At 31.6% G+C, this 18,387-nt stretch overlaps 1 protein-coding gene across 1 annotated transcript in view; it reads left to right on the top strand.

Moving 5' to 3' along the window:
- LOC113399758 (protein artichoke-like) overlaps positions 1-17,137 on the top strand; it is a 63,446-nt gene extending 46,309 nt beyond the window's left edge. Inside the window, exon 3 of the mRNA XM_026638977.2 lies at positions 13,551-17,137. Within this exon, the coding sequence (XP_026494762.1) occupies positions 13,579-15,309 (1,731 nt within the window). The 5' untranslated portion in view covers positions 13,551-13,578 and the 3' untranslated portion in view covers positions 15,310-17,137. The remainder of the gene's footprint in view (positions 1-13,550) is intronic.
- Positions 17,138-18,387: the final 1,250 nt, after the last annotated feature.

The following is an 18,387-nucleotide window of genomic DNA, read 5'->3' as shown; positions in this document are numbered from 1 at the left end:
TGTTTTTTATATATTTATAGTGAAATATCCCACTGATACTTTAAAAGATTATATATTAACATGGAACATATATAACAACGTTACATCGAATATGCCTTCCAATCAGTGACAATTATAACGTATAAATTCAGCTCCGTTACTTAGCAATTTCCCTGATTAAGGGCATCGATACCTATGTACGGTGGCGACAGCGCGGCAAATAGGTCGATTCAGTTTCATGAATATTTATGCGATAAGCTAACTTAATATTTGGATACGGTATTTTGTAATACAATATTATTCAGAGTGAAGTTAGTATCCTATATATTTGAATAAAGAATATTTGAATAAATTTGTCATTTATTTATTAACATATATCTGTAAATGTTGATTAGTTTGATAGATTACACAATGTTCTGTCGCTTTCTTTCAAATGACAATTCAGTGATGTCAGATAGAGAGATCAATGTGTAACTAAAAACCCCGTGAAACGACTTTTATAAGTGACGCATAAATTATTTATTACGTAATCGTTATATTGTTAACGTATATAGTTAAAAATGAAATAACGTAATTTATATAATATAATAAAATTATTTTAATCCACTTGAAAAACAATAATTTATTTATTCATGTATCAATTACGACTTCAATATTTTATCGACATACCCGAAATAAATGATTGCGGTATAAAATTAAATCTCTCTTTTATTATGCAAAATAATGTCAATTTCAATTTAATATTGTTATGTAGCGTTCACTATTAAACACGTCGATGTGTGTTCGAATCAAACGGAATACCGAAAGGATAAATTATAATATACTAGACGAGCTCGTATCTTCTCTCGCTTGGGATTCAGTTTGTGATAAAAATGTAAACTTATTTACAAACCTTTATTCGCAAAATTACCCCCTTAAAAGGCAATAAGTAACCTGTCTGTCTTAGAGGTTTAAGTTTACTTCGTACCAATTATCATTTTAATGAGTAGTTTAGCCGTAAAAGCGTAACAAACAGACGGACAGAGTTACTTTCGCGTTTCGCGTTATATTATCAGCACAATATAATAATATTCGTACAGATTAGTTGACACTTGCAGCTTAGCTAGCGAGTGGTTATGTATCGTTTGGTGTAAGGTACACTATGTATACTATGAATATCTTCAGTGTTCCTGAAATTGTGTATTAAAAAAATCACGAAAACCCATCGAGTAGTTAAGACGTTTACGGGTAACAAACAAACAAACTCACTATCACAATTAGAATTTTTGTTAAGATTTCTATACTAGTAGTGTTTATTATAGAATTTTAGTTAAGAATATTCTAGTAGTGTTTATTATAATTGATGTGTTATTTATTACTGAAATTTTATATGACATCTTTAAGATAATACCGGGTACTTGCTTCGTTGTCTCGGGCTGACATTGATGGTCCATGCGGGTACTAAATTGAAGTACCGATCGGCCAGACATCCTGTCCCTGCATCGACATGCTTTTGTCAGAGATTCAAAGGTAGTTATCTGGAAATGGGTCAGAGATTTCTGAATGGTATTTTAGGCAAAGGTACTTCGATATATTTACTTACTTACTTTTATTTCTTTTATGCGGTACGTGAAAAGTACTTTAAAAACTTGCGTGTCGTGTTGCTTATTAGTGGTATTCAGTAATTATGAAATTATTTTTATTGACTTATAATTAGGTAATGTTTTTGTTGATAATATTTAATAAATTGGTCTATTAAAAATTTAATCATGTAAAAAAAAAACGTTGATATATAAGGCATATTACTCAATCAAGATTATATTAAAGATAAAAAAAGCATAGACTTAGTATTATCGAATTGATTTCTAGGCAGGATACACAAAAAAATAATTGTAATTTACTGACTTAGTTACTCTTTTCCAAAATTTTAATTAAAGAGTTTCTGGTCGGTTCTTCTCGATAGAATCTACTTTCCGAACCGGTGATAACTTTACATTTAATTCAACACAGCAACAAGACGATTCAAAAGTGCTGTTACGAGCCTACTTGAATAAATAAAAATTAGATTTTTATAGGTTTTGTAAACAGTTTTTAACGAGGTTATTAAAGAAAAACAAAAGATCAAGCATTGTAGAACATAACATTTTCAAATAGACCGTCGAAATGAATGGCGGGTAAAAAATTCAAGAGAATATAAACAAAGGTTTGTTTGGTTGTAGCTTGGAGGTGAGCCTCATTTCAGCCGGCGGATAAGTGCTGGCGTAATCTGTGCTTGGGCTCGTGTAAATGCAAATTGTCCCATAAAGCCATCGCACGGTCCCCTCTCTCCACTTTCAATCCCTCCCTCACCCTTAATGAAGAGCCTTAACGCTCTCTTCGGACCTCGAAGCTGGTTCGTCATCTCAACGCTCTACTATACGAAATTAGAATCGCCCCGATATTGTTCTATCTATGTATTGAATACCTAAATTTGTTCGAATGTAATCAAAGTTTCTAATTACAAGGTTAGTTAATGACATTTTACGTAATATATATCCTTTGTATAATAACTAGTGTTCATTAATAATAAAATTTGAATTGAATTGCATTCATTATAAAGTTTAGAGCACATCCTATTGTTAGGCTTCAATTGTTATTGATATAAAATTTCTTCATTGCATTCTTTCTTGTGGTAAAATTACTATACATTAACACTATATACAATAAACACTTAAAAGATCTACAAGTACTACTTGACTTACATATGTATTTTGTTAGTTTATATCATATTTAAGTTATTTAGTATCGGCTATTTATGATACGTTCGATAACTCCTAAGGAGAGCTTCACAAAGTCAGTTCCCGATGCAAATGTTCAGGTAATTTGTAAAATAATTAAGATGGTTTTAGCAATTGAATTAAATCATTATTTATAAGCAATTCGCATTATAGGGTAAATATTACAGATATTAAATATGGATTATTATTTGTAGAATGATCAAATGTATTCAAGTGTTAAAAATAATAACTACTCAGTACCCTGTCGTCTGAGTTCCTCAGAAGCATATAGATTATGTAGAGTTATTCAGTGATAAGAAACTCATAATTCATCGCATAACACGACTGTCATATGTTAGAAAGTGAAATCATATTCAACACTTATTCTTATAGTTAAAATGTTAAAATAATTCGGTTTTAAACCTTCCGCGAATGAGATACGAAGTTACCTCACAAAATAGCATTACTGAACTGCTGGTAGATTGAAATTAAATTAAATTTAGTAAAATTGGGTTTGATTACATTTTGAAAAAGAATTTATATTATGTATAAATATTATATACTCCTATATACAATATTAGTACCTACCGATCATCATTTTTGAAGGTTATATTCCACTCGTTTTATAATAATTGCATGAAAAATATATCGGTTTCCTATTTTCTGGTAGTAATATAGAGATTTTTCAAAAGGTACCAAAAAAATAATTTTAATTTAAGTGTACTTGTGTAATGTAAAGGAGAAACGAAGAATGCTGGAACTCTGGGAGCATATTGTTTGTCAAGGATGCGTTGGTTGCGTTCAGTACCGACACTTGCCTAATTTGAAAGCAGCCACGAACTTCTCTTTAACGATTCGCGTCCAATAAATGTTTTATGAACAAAGAGCTTCCCCTTTAGCGGTTGTAGTTGAAACAATACATACGCCGCGTGGGGACTCCGTGTTGAATTACAAATACGCTGACTTGACGTGAATTCGAATGAGTTAGACTATTTGTACCTCGGTCTCGCACGGGATATAGTTTCTTTGTTATATTGTTATATCTTAGAGTAAGTGCGACAAGTTGCGAACACTTACTCCGATATCTAAACTTAACCAACACGGAGTGAAATTGCCGCTGTAAGCCGCTCAATACTGAGAAATACGTTTAACGCTGCGGAAGAAAAATGATGTTATTACAAAATATCTTTATGAAACCACGAAGTATAATAAGTTTGTCCAGTTTAATAAAAGTTAGACGTGACTAATATGTTTCTTTATACGGTTTATTGAACATTTTGACGTCGTGAGGTTTATAAAAGAATTGTGTGGAAATACACAGAGAATAAAAAAGTCTATAAAAACATACATTTATTCTGAAAATGTAGAGTGAATCTACACGAGTGTTGTATAAAAATTCATTCATCTCTGCTTGAACAGATGCGCGGACAAATATAAAATATTCATAGGGATGGAATTGGAAAATTCTTCTTTTAGGTTATTGATTAATAAATAAATACTTCGCAGAACGAAACGTTAAAAAATACCTTATTCTAAATTCAAAATTCGTTCGATTCAAGTTACTTTGAGTTTAATTACAAACAGATCAATTACAAGGCAATCCCGGATTTTTTATAACACGTTTTATATAGACTCGAATCTTTGTAGATCGTGACGAATGTTATAATTACTGTATTGGTTCACGAGAAAAATAATTATAGAAGTTTGAAATGTTATATTCTCGGGCGGTCAAGCGAAACGGTGGGAACGTTTTAAATTTGGCTTAATCTACATTTGATCCGAACGAAACTCTTAGTGGTTTTTTTAGACCACAATGTTGATACTGTTTTTTTACGACAAACGTGCTATATTATTTCACGCTTAGTGATTTAAAATTCAAGTAGATTACAAATAATATATTATAGTATTATTATATACAATCTTTATATGTTAGAAGAAAATAAAGTTCAAGCAACTTATTTAATAATATATATATTTTTTTTTCCAAATCGCGTTTCTTTTACGTATAATGGCTTGTTAAGCATTTAATCGAATAGATCTTTATTATATTTTCATTATATTAAATTGAATGTAAAATAATATTCTAGTAGACGCATATAAATGCTTTGAGGTATCAAAATAAATAACTTTTAACGTTTATTTAAACCGTTTACCGAGATTTATAGATAAAAATATACTTTTATTTACTTTTAATATGCGGTTTCATGGTCCATATCCCAATATCGGTTTGAATATTTGAATATACCGCGTCTGATATTCGATAGTGTTTCAATGGGTTAAGTATCATCGTACAACCTACTGCATTTCTCTTTGCTACATAACATTAAACCATTCAAGTAAAACCGAGCTGTAATACATTACAATAAATGTCAAGATAGCTTAATCGAATAGAGTTGTAATCGATACCTGTATGTCTTGTGTACATAGATCATCGGATAACAGGGTAAGGCCACTGTGGTAGACTTCGAATCTCGTGAGAGTTGCTTTGTAAACCTATAGACATGTTTTGACGTTTAGTGAGATTTCATGGGAACATTTTTTTTAATTCCATCGTAAAAAATAGAACGATTTACAGTATATTAATACAGATAACAATTATTTAGTAATCGTTTGGATTTCAATTTGATTTATATTGACGAGTTTTATAGCAACGAAATAAATTGTAGATTGTAGACGGATGTATTATTATTCCTTATTATATTTATATGTTTAATAAACGAAGATTAATTAATTTATGTGTAAAGGAACGCAGGTTTTAATTTTAGCGAACTCATTCAATTTATTAAAGAGCCTGGCGTCGAGCTATTTTTTTTTTAAATTAAACGGAAAATACGTCGTATGTTGTATTTTATATTTGATGGTTAATATTTTGCATACCTTTACAAAATACTCTTTAAAATAATGATATTATGTTTTCTATTTATAATAGATCCGTATGACACGTTTGTTATTACCGACATCCATTTTGGATTTAAATAAATTAGACCAATTTCAAGCAATTAATTTGTTCTTTAAATTAAAATCAAGATATAATACGGCTAAATATATTTTAGAAATAATTAAATTTTAATTATTCTTTAGGAAACATGTTTATTGTTTTGATATGATATGATTATTAGTTACATAACAAATAACAACAATAGAATATTCCCTTGTATAAATTCCAGAAGTTAAGCTTCTAATGTTTTGAAAAAACCAGTATGTTTCATAATCTCGCTCTTAATTCCGTCGCATTTGTAAGGAAATCCTAGTTGAACACTCATAGAGTGTATACACACGCATGCATATGCCTATTCCATGCAGCCATATGAGTGCCGAGTAATGAAAAACACAGCATCTTGCCACTTTAGTCTCGCTTAGCTATTTTAATGAATCCTGTTACTTTGTAGAAATGTTTCTACATATAAGGTAAAGTTCGCTCTCGTACAGGAGCTTGTAAGAAAATGACATACACAAAAGTTATTTTACTATATGATTTATACTCGGCTTCTGTTATGATTCTAAATTTAAAAAAGGGAAATATTTAATTATTACAAACCATTTTATAAATGATTGAGGAAACGATCGAATAAAATTGTATTCTCCAAGTAATTTACGCTCAAATAAACACGTGATCCGTCTTATGTATAATATTTGCAAAAATATCGAATCTTTAACAGATACATCAATAAATCTAAGACAGCTATCTGTAGGTACAATGACCTCCGGAAGCAGCTGACAAGCGATAAGGCAGGTTCAGAGCGCGCCCATTTATCTTACGGTTGCTTCATTCATGTTTTTACTAGCGAAGTGCAGGATGTGAAACCGCTATAGAATTTCAGATATGCGTTTCTTTTTTATGACCGTTAGTTCTTTATCAGTCGCGGAACGTATAGGTTCCTGATAAACTTGACTTTGCAATGATAGTACAAATGGGTCATGTTTTAATAATACTTTTGCGTAATATATAATAATTTATTTTTGTTTTATAATTATAATATAATTTATTAGTGGTTCTGGAAATTGCTAAATATAAATATTTATAATAAAAATAAAAGTTTAAATATTGTCATTTTATATTATAAAAAAATAAAAATATATAATTATGCGTTTTTAACGGGACACGCTCGTAAGCAATCTCAAAAAAGCATTTGTCTAAAAATCTTTGTCTTCGAGTACTTAAAAAAATAACCCTCTGCACGTTTGAATTAAGTTGACAATTGATGGGTGCACCCGTTAAAACAATATTTCGTGCGCCGTTATATTAATAAATAAAGGCTATGCTTAATTTTCAAGCCACTTTGTCAAGCTGGCTTTGTCTTTTATTTTTATTTAACTCAAATTGATTTAATCAAGACGTTAATGACTTTCGACCAATAAGTACGGTCATGGCGCTCTTTGTTTCACGTTCAACGGATCAAAATTTTGATCAATTTATAATTACATAGTAAAAAAATCCTTGCATTATAGATGAAAACGTAACTCAATTAAATTTTTAATTTAACGTAAATAACTTCCGTACCTTTAAAACTGCTTTTCATTCAAAAATCGTAAATTTATTCAAGTCAGATCTTTACTTTATGTCTCATAAAACTGCAACGTAAATCCTCTAGCGACAAGTTGTCCGTTACAGCAGTAATATATTTATTACCGTATACGCGTATTGCTTATCAAATCTTGGGAACTGTAAGATATATTGTACTCGTAATATTGTATGTTTATCGCTAGCGCTGAACGTGACGGACGGTGTAATAGGTAACGTCGCCGATTCAGCGTAAAAACTTTTCTTATTCAATGCAAGGATTGTGTTTTGCCCGACGGAATGGTTAGTTGGAAATGAAATCCTCCTATTCATTCGCTCGTTCATTCATAAAACGCATTACTGTCGCCGAGTGCCCTAACCCCGTCTCGGCTGCTGTGGATACGTAGGAGAATCCCTCGTACGTTGAAATAGGGAATGAGTAGTGAAATGTTGGATTTGGTTGCGAGCCACGCTTTCGGAAATGCGAGCAAGCTTAGCCGTATGGGTGTGCAACTTTATCCAGCCGTCGGGTATCAAGCGTCTGTGTATTGTATTCGCCTTTAATAAAACTGAAAGAATATTATCGATTATTCCGCATTTGTATTCAAATGTTTGAAGTTTAATATGGAACTTACGGATCAAAAGTTATCTCAGTTCATTTAGCGACATTGTGTTATTGTTGAAACTCGTATTTGTAATAATAATAATAGCTTAATTAATGCTCAATTAAGTCTCTTTATTTAAAAATAATGCCAGTTCATAAATGTTAAAAAACCGTAACTACTGATTTTCTTATCGGTTCTTTCGGTGGTAGCGTCACTTAATATAGTTTGTAAAATGACGATTAAATAAAGTATATATATTTTGATTTCTATGTAATATTATTGTAAATTATTTAGAATCCCCCTCATAATGAGCTGAAATTGTATGTCTGATATAGTTCTTTGAAAATCGAACAAATTGTTTCGTTAAACAATGGATATCTTAATTTATTGTAAGCATCGATTTCTCACTATAAAAAGAATGTAAATGTTTTCCGTGAGGCATTTCCCTAAAACCCACTCAATTTAATAACCCTAAAAGAGGCGCTATATATCTCATACAAAATCCGAGGGATATTCGCCCTGGCTCGGTCGGCGTTGGCACCCAATGGCTTCCAAGTGATGATAACGATCCAACGCCTCATGAGCTATTTTATTACTCGGCCTTACCAACTTTGCAAAGATACGCTTCCGATAGGATTGACTAATTTCCAGTATTTCCTCCATACCATTACGAATCTTCATTAGGTTTAAGCCATTTGGAAGGTTTAGAGGTCGATCCGCGCGATATTACCGACGTAAGTACGTCATTTGCACTTCTCTGAGTCATCTCCATTAAAATACCACGACTTCATTTCATCCGTTTGATACGAAATTATGAAAATGTAATCATAACTTTTACTTCTTTCTCGATTTTTTTTTTATATAATATTTTAGATATGTATTCAAATTTTCTTTGAAATAACCGCAATAATATACAAATGCCTTTGTTTTAATATTTCATGGCTTATCTCTTAAAATTTTTGAATTTTCGATAAAGTAAAGGCAAAGTTTCGCTCACACGCTAATGTGCAAAGAGAAAACTTAATGTGAAATATACGATACAAAGCCGGCCTTAACGAAGCATTCAATGTCTGAGTATTTTTTTTAATCGAGTTAAATGTATACAAGCTTGCTTTTAATCTGCGCCTTTTGCTTTGGCCCAAATTCGTTCATTGACTATTCATCCGTAGCCCGCATCCAATCGAGGCGAGTTGAACGTAATCCAAACGACGAAAGTCAAAGCGAAAGCATGTCGGTGTTCACTAAAAGCCCTTTGGCGAGTACAGCGAGTTGGTACCGCGCAGCAGCCTTCTAGCTCACGCCATTACAGGGCCAAGTGGCAAGTTTTGTGCTCGCCTCATGGACGATTCATCGACGCCTCTCGTTAAGGCTCACGCTTGAATGCCGCCTTAGCACTCCTCATTATTGCGTTTATAAAAGCGCCCATAGAGAAACCTGATTCACTAAGACCGCTCTGTTGCGATGAAAGAGAAAATGGGATTGTGTAGACGTTTTGTTCGGGAAGGTTCTTTTTTTATCCTTTTAGCTATAAGTTTGTTTTGAGGACGGGCTAAAGAGAATTTTTGTGCCAATGTCTTGTATTGTGAATGTAACGAGGTAACATTTCACGCGTTTGTTGTCAAATAGCGTTAATTTTTCAAGAAATTCACCAAGAACACCTAATATATTTTGAGCATTGTAATAGAATATGTTTGTATATTATTATCATTTCAAATATTAACATGTCATCTATTATCACATTGGCTATTTAGGGCCATGTCAAACTATCTGTCAGAGTGAAGTAGAAACAAGAGCACAATTATTCGTTTTTAGAATCTACCTACTATTTACACGTAAAATTCGTAATATGAATTGATATATCCATCTGTGATTGCGAGAAAGCGTTGGGGTTCTCTAATCTGGCATTGATTACAAAATCAATATCTACGGAACACAACTATTGGCAGGTGTTCTCCCTCGCAACATTAAAATTTGTTAGCCGCAGCGAAATAGGGTGTGGACACTTTATCATCGTTTATTTAGATTAACTTTCATATCGCCTTAATTAAAACGACCCTAAAGACCGATTGCGTTACTAAAATAACGAAGGCGTTTAGGTAATTGTCAAAATACGTTAGTTCATTTTTCTATTATGATTAGCCTTTAATATTATGATCGATTGAGATAAATTATGGAACTAGACATTATTTATAAATTAAATGAAAATATACTTTAGATGATCATAGATCTTTTCTACCTAGAACTTCTTATTCTACAATTTATAATTAGAAGTACTTTCGTGTCCATCCCATTTTTAAGTTTTTATTTTTTGCTTTATTTTGCTTCGTTAATAACGAATTCAAATTCTAATATAATATATGTATAGATAATAATATATAAAATAAAAATAATCATTTATTATCTATATTATCAAATAATATTATGTTGCCATACTTTAATTGAAATGACCATAGTAAAAATTGTTACAAATAAAGTAAGTATTGCAACATTGCTACACTTGATTTTAACACACAAACTAATTCAATTTACTCTTCTTCCTTAAAGAGAAGTTTTGTCGTTTATTCTCCTAAAATTTAGTGTAAAGCTATTCGAACGTTGTCACTCAGCTTGGTTTTGTTTGTTCTCCGTTGGACTTCTTAGTCAGAGAAGTTTCCTCATTACGCCACTTAGATCCCGACACCACTCTGAATATTAGGCAGACCATACAAACATTTGTTTGTAACGTAATAGCAAGTTTTATGATTTGGAGTGCGTATTTGATTTCGTTTCGTTCAAAAAATGTTTTTATATCTCGACCGAGCTGCATCGCTGGAATATGTCAGAATTTATTGTTGTATCGAATTGAACCTAAACAATTTGAAAATATAAAACAATATTTTCGTTCCAAAACAAAACATCAACTAGTGGACTTCGATACGAAACATGATATAATATTTGTATCGCAGTTCAAAAATATTGATTTAAAATTAATAACTATTTTTAAAACGGCAACACACGTCTTAAGCAACTCATAAAAGCAGAGAGGGTTCGGATATTTCTCGGGAAGAGGAGCGGTTAACCGACTTTTACACTGCTTTTATTGTCTCAACTCCCCCTGTAAACCCTCCTTTGTGTTAGTAATGTCTCAAGTTGTATTAACACCGTGATAACTTTAGTAAATGCTCCCAACATTCGCCACTGTTTATTACCTCCACAATTATACCAAAGTTTATATATAGTTTTGATAATTTCAATGGGCCGATGATTTTGACTGTTATTAATAGGAGTACCAAAACTGATATTGAATTTGCTTTGGGACGAGGTGTTCAGTAAATTACGCGCGGCTCTATTACATTTAATGTTGTTATGGCTCGTTTCGGTTGTGTATTTCGCAATAGGCAAAATAAATTTTGGTTCATAATTCAATATGTAACTTCGAGCTTTGCGTTTATTGAACTGCTAATGGTAAAGTTTTTAAGACTTTTCTTGTACAATTATTATTCATTTATTACGAATCTTTCGATTAGGGATTTTGAAATCGTATTTATAAATGTCGTAAAAGAATTCAAAGGGAATTAGACTTATCAAAATCTCTCTTCTTAATGTCAAAAGCGTTACTCAACTTTTCAATAAGAAAACATTCAAATTCCATTAGGAGTGCGTTTAAGAAACGAAATCAAAACAAAGTTTTCTTCACATTTGATTTTATCAAAGGGAAATTAAAACATAGCTACTGCTCATTTCACGGAATGGATGTTGTGTAAAAAATTTCCAACAAATTTAGCGGTTTCGATCGATGATGATTGGTAATGGAAAAGTTCAATAGGTAACAACAAAGGCCGATACAAGTTAACGAAGCTCACGAAAGCGAAATTCATGATCGGAGCGCGCTCTGGTGGACAGGAAATTAAAAGACAAAAGAGTGCCGCTTAGAACAATGTGGACTCGGAAATGGAGGGCGTGCCGTTCCCTTCGCTTCTTTATCGAAGCCGCTTAGCCACGACTATCTTAGACTGAGAGTGAAATTATAGCTGAAGTGTTATTCAAAACCATACTGCCTTAAGTGCTAAATCAATCAAGTGAGTGAGTCTATCAAAATATCTTAAAGTTCTTAAAGAAATGGTGTCAAAGCTATAATCAAATTAACTATTATGTTTTAGAAACGCAGCTATAACTATTATAACTAATACGTTGGAATAATTCAATGTTTTTGATCACCTGCAGCAGCTGATATTTAACATGCAACCATTTTCGTCCACGTGATTAAGTAATACCGTTCGAACATAACGGAATTAATCCGGTCTTATACGGGAATCTAATGTATACGAAGTGTGTAGACGTATGGTTTCTGTAATTCAGGCGAGCTGGCGTAATCCATTCGTACGGTGATATCGAATTGCTAGGGGACAACTTCTCACGTCAACGACGCAACGTCACTCCTAAATTATATTTTATTTGATGTTTATTTTTTAATATTGCATTTCGAGTACGTCGCTTATAATTAGTAAGTCGTTGAATATTTGATTTTAGATCAACGATAACTGACAAAGAGATGGAACGAGCGCCATATTCCTGACTCTGTTTTCTAATTCAATTTGCATTCGAAATCAAAAACTTTTCGTGACACTGTTTTGCATTATTAATACTTCGGCATAGCGTGATCTCCCGAGAGGCACACTAGAAGCTATAAATTGAATTCCAACCTTCGCAATTAGTTATTCCCGCGCGTGAAAACTTTCGAGATCGTTCGCCTTCGTTAACAGATGTTACGATGCTATTCATTATACATTCCATCGAAATGTAAAGCTGAACATTTAATATAAAGTACCGATGTTCCTTTGTTGAGCAATGAAACATTTTGGAAGGTATTATCGAAGGATCACTTGGGCGGTGACGGATTAGTATAACAGGTTTAGGCTCTAGTTTTCCTTTTATAAAATACATTCATCTTGCCAAGCAACCGCGAGACGATAAATAAAGGCACGCAATATTTCCTCTAAATGGTTAGAACGAGACTAGCTGAAGCATTATTCCTTGCGCCATGTGGTCTTATTCTGGCGCCAGTGCAAGAAATGACGTCAAAATTATGTACAGTTGTCCTGGTTTCGCGGTTACTATGATATACAATATTTAGAAAACTATATACGTACTTAACAAATCATAATTAAGCAAGTATGTAATATTGTTATTACAAAATCAATTTCATTACTTGAACTATCAACACAACAACTTTTCCTTTGATTTAATTTTAAAATGCACGTCATAATTGTTATTACCAAGATTAGATTTCAATTGTCAAGAATGGCTTAATTTAATAGTTATTATGTATATTAAGTATAATTTAGAATCTACGAATGTCCAACTTTTTGCATTAAAACACTTTACCCCTTTCTGAAGAAGAACGACTCCTTATCGCTTTAATTTAGGGCTAAAAAATGTATTCCTCCGCTGATAACTAAAAATATTTCTGCATCCGATTTTTGCGGTTAAAATTTTCTATAATCATATTGTAACATGGTTTTATAGTCTATCAAATGTACGAAATTTATTTCAATATGAAATACGAATTAGAAAAATAACAACTGAGATATAAATGTTTATATAAATTTAAGTATTTAGCTTCTCTCTAAACGAACATACTTTCTGTATTTACTGACTTGCTTATTCGGTTCTTTTATTCTTTTGGGGAGTTTATGCAGTGTTTACATTTTTTGGTGATTGAAATTACAACTTTATTTTCTTTTATTGCAGGTCCAAGGTGGCATTTACATGAGATGTTATGGGCTCACGCGGCATTGAAAAGTGGCGGTGGTTGGTGGTAGTCGTAGCGTGGGCATGTGGTGCCGCTGCAAGAACTCTATGTCCACCACGATGTGCATGCGACGACGCATTGAGAGCAGCTTCATGCGCAAACGCTGGTCTAGAGATCGTTCCCATCCAATTGAACCCAGAAGCAACACACATCAATCTAACTCACAATGCCATCGACAATCTTTTGTACACTTTCGCTTTTTATACACAACTTACCATCCTCGATATATCTTACAATCGAGTGCAAGATTTAGGTAGTAAGAATTTCGATAACAATATGGAGATGACTCACCTGAATGTTAGTCACAATGCGCTTAAACGACTGGATAAAGACACTTTTGTGGGTCTTAAGAGATTGATCGATTTAGACTTATCAGATAATGAAATATCAAATATACATCTGCAAACATTTAAGGATTTAACTACCTTGGAACGGCTCGATTTATCAAACAACAAACTTGTGAATTTCGAAGCTGAAACATTTGAACCACTTTCGTCGCTTAAGATACTTTCTCTCAAAAATAATTCAATTTTGGAAATACCATCAGCGAATCTGTTTTTTGTTGTACATTTGGAATATTTAGATCTCTCTGAAAATTTAATTCAACAAATAGATAAGCATGGAATTCCATTTTTGAAAGAGTTGAAGCATTTAGATTTTAACAATAATATTATTGAAAGTGTCGATCAGTTGGGTCTCCACAATTTACCTTCATTGCGCCATTTGGATCTCAGCGATAATAATTTGACATCGATCCCTACATCTGCTCTTTCGAAACTATCAAACTTGTCACATTTGTACTTAAGCGGAAACTTTTTTCATAACATTTCATCGTTGTCTTTCCAAAGTTTGTTCCACTTGAAACATTTGCATCTGAGTAGACTATATGAGCTAGAGAAAGTGGATTCCAGGGCGTTTGTAGATAATATTAATTTACAAAAAATATGGATGAATGAGAATTTAAAAGTGAGAGAGGTTCCACCGAGACTATTTCATGGAAATCCAAAATTAACCCATATTTATATGAGAAATAATGCCCTAGAAACACTTGAAGCTTCTCACTTCCCAATTGATACTCTTCAAGAACTAGAGATTTCTGGTAATCCTTTTGTATGCAATTGTTCTTTACTTTGGCTTTGGAAACTTGGTAGAGACTGCGAAATACGTAGCAAAAAGTTTGATAATACAAGTACTATATTGAGGATCGACTATGAAGATGTAAAATGTGCTGCGCCTGGGCATTTACGGGGCGTTTTATTCGTGCAAATTCCGGAATCAGAGTTTGGGTGTTCAAGTGGATGGGTGGTAGTTGCGATTGTGGTGCTAACTGTGAGTATAATTATAAGTGTGGTGGGTGGATTCCTGTATTTCATGGGTCCGTTAAAAAGGTGTAAAGGAGACAAATCAAAGCAAGTTATGAACAGTGTAATGTTAAACGCTGACGTATCTAAATTAGGAAATGGATTAGGATACTCAACGCGTAGTAGGGAACAGGAGAACAAAAGAGAAGTGGATAGATATCTTATGATTGGTTCGTCAGTAACTAACAATTTTCACTCGTTAAATCCTCCTTGGCATAGTGTGGACAAAAATCCATATTATCAAGAAGATAGCGAAGAACATATTTACCAGCAATTCGCATATGAAACTATACCTCATCACAGAACCCCAGAAAAACCACACATAGTGTACGTTTAACAAAAGTTTACAATTATGGACAATAAAAATCGACTAATTTCATTCCTTCGTCGTGTCGTGGAGGACATTCATAATAGCCATAGTGATCGACGAAGATATTGAATTTTGCAATAATGTAAATAGTGATGGTTAAAACTGTAATATGTGATAGCTTTGTATATAGATATGTAAATATAATATTACCGATAAAGACATTTTCGATTTTGTACTTAAATTGTTTTGACATGTTATATTGACGTCGTTATATTAATTCGCCCTTTATTATTAATATCCTTTTAGATTTAGTATTGATTTGTAATGATCAGCTGATGTGGTTATGTTTGAATTTAAGTTTATGCTGTAAGTTTTTCAGATATAACACAAATGTATAAAATATGTACACATTATATTGTTTAATCGTTTCGTTTAAGTAGTTCCTGAACAATATTGATGAGATTTGTAATATAATTAAAAGTAATAATGGCATGTAATTGTATGATAAATATCTGTGTAATTGCATAGTAGTTATGCATATATTTTCTGAATTAAAACACCAAACATGATGAAAACTTTGTACAAATGTGAGCAATATAGATTAATAATTTCAAATACTATAATACGTTAATTTTTATTAAATCATTGTTATAGCATGTAATTGTATTTAGAAAAAAAAAACAGAATAACATGTATATGTACTGCTTAGAACAATCATAGCCTATCTGCATAGAAATTCTAGAGTATTTGCCTAAATTTGTAATAATAATTAACATTCTTGCATTGAAGCAGATTATAGAACAATCAATTATCATCTGAGCATTGTTACATCTGTTTGGGTATAATGCAAGCTAATGCCAAGGTCTCGAATTCAAGGATGAGTTGGAGTTGTTTGTACGGGGCCAATGTTGAAGCCAATGTTTGTTGGACTATGCGATTGTGTCTTCCTACTTTTTGTAAAATATTACCAAGATTAATAGGAACTATTTATTTTCTAAATTTAAATCTTATTCTTTTAATAAAATATTTGATTAGCAAATTTTTAATTATGAACTCTATTCCAATCGAATAAAGTATATTGTAGTGGAATAAATTTTGTGTTTAAAATAAAAATTAAGGCAAATACTTTAGCGCTGAAACTTATCATATAGAATATATTATTATAAACCAGCTGCTCTGATGGTGAGGGGTACAAATCAAATAATTACATTATTTATTGGCTATTTTTGTATATTGATTTCATGAGACTTATTTGAAGCATTTTGTTGAAAAGATATTGAATTAATATTTTTATACTTAGGGAATATTAATTGTATGAGAAACGTGGTTCAAAGTTACTAACAAAGTTCGTTTACTTAGTTTGTGTACGTAAGTTGCTCAAATTTCGTATACTTATATCTTCTTGACGTACATAAATATTAATCATTTTATTAATAAATAGAAAGTATTTACATTTATATTATAAGCAATAAATTTAATTAATAATAATAAGGTCGAAAAATTGACATTATAAATAATTTAAAAATTCGAAAAATATTATTGTTTACTTAAAAATATATTCACTGAATTGCCTAAATAATTATCTTACTGTTAGTAACTTTAGAGCCACGAGAGTAATGTTATAGCTGAAATTAATCTTAAAATATACTTTTTTAACAATTCTATTTATCTCATATACTTTTCATAACATATGCCTACTTCATAACCAATCAACTATACCTATTCAATCGATAGTACAGTCATAGTGATAGCATAAGACTATTTATACATACTTACTACTTTAAAAATTTTGTTATGAAACTTATTTAAATATATAATGCATTGAAACAAACGACAAATAAACAATTAAAAACAATCATTTGATTTTTATTATGAATCCCTTTTATATAGTTAAATATGTGAAGATTATGTATTTATATTGAAAACACGAAGTCGATAAAATAATATTAAGATTCGAAGTTTGAAAATATGAAATTAATTCAGAGGATAAATATTACATACAAATATTGACTTTTCTACGTGTTAAGAGATTATGATTTTATCGCTTATTACAACAGCTTTAGCGTTAAATATATCTACGGGATTATTTGTGTCCTAAAGTTTGTATATAATTTTAAATTAAGAAAAATGAAATTATATTTATATATAATTTAAATATGATTAAAGTTAAAGTTTACCATACATTCGTCATCTAAAAAGTAATCAAATATTTTTTTTTTTATTTCTTTATTTAAAGAATTTTTATCCTATGCAATTTTTGATAATGATAAATGATTTACCAAGTGTTATATCTAATGCCAAATGCCTTATGTTTGCTGATGATTTGAAACTGTACCTATCTGTAACTGAGACTAAAGACTGTGTAGCGTTACAACGTGATATCGATGCTGTAGTTGACTGGACTATAAGAAACAAATTATCATTTAATAATTCAAAATGTAAAACTATCACTTTTTCTCGATCTCGTAAGCTTATTAAAATTCGACAAGATTTTGATAACGCTAAATGCTTTCCTCCACAGTTGACACACTTGAATGAGGTACTTTCGCAATTTTCATGATGTCCACCACACTTTGGGCATATCATTTTATTAGAAGGGCATAAGGTTTTTGTATGTCCGAATCTCCAACATTTGGAACACTGTGTTACAGGAAATATGAAAGGTTCAACTTTGATTCTCAAATCCAGTATAAAAATATAAGGAAGTAAGGAAGATCCTTTGAACCCAAATCTAATAGATTCACTTGCTGTCCACTCATCGCCGCGTCTACGACTAAGACTCTTAACCGACAAAATTTCGATTTCACTTTGTAGATAATTTAATAAATCTTCTTCTGATAAATCTGAATCGATATCCTTAACAATACCATAAGTAATTCCTACCTCTCATGTTTTTTGGCTCCTCCAACCCAGACTACGAAGTCCTTCGCAGTTCATAAACCTCTCCGCTAAGTCTTCTGTGTTAAAACTCATAAGAATTTTATGAGGATTAACATATTTAATTTTCATAACGCCATCAATATTTTGCGATTTAAGTAGTTTAGCCAAAGCGAATTGTTTAGGAAATTTATCTTTGCAAGTAATACTTAATTGAATATCCTCAAT

Source organism: Vanessa tameamea, chromosome 2, assembly GCF_037043105.1.
Source record: "Vanessa tameamea isolate UH-Manoa-2023 chromosome 2, ilVanTame1 primary haplotype, whole genome shotgun sequence".
Taxonomy (NCBI): domain Eukaryota; kingdom Metazoa; phylum Arthropoda; class Insecta; order Lepidoptera; family Nymphalidae; genus Vanessa; species Vanessa tameamea.
This window is presented reverse-complemented; position numbering and strand designations above follow the sequence as displayed.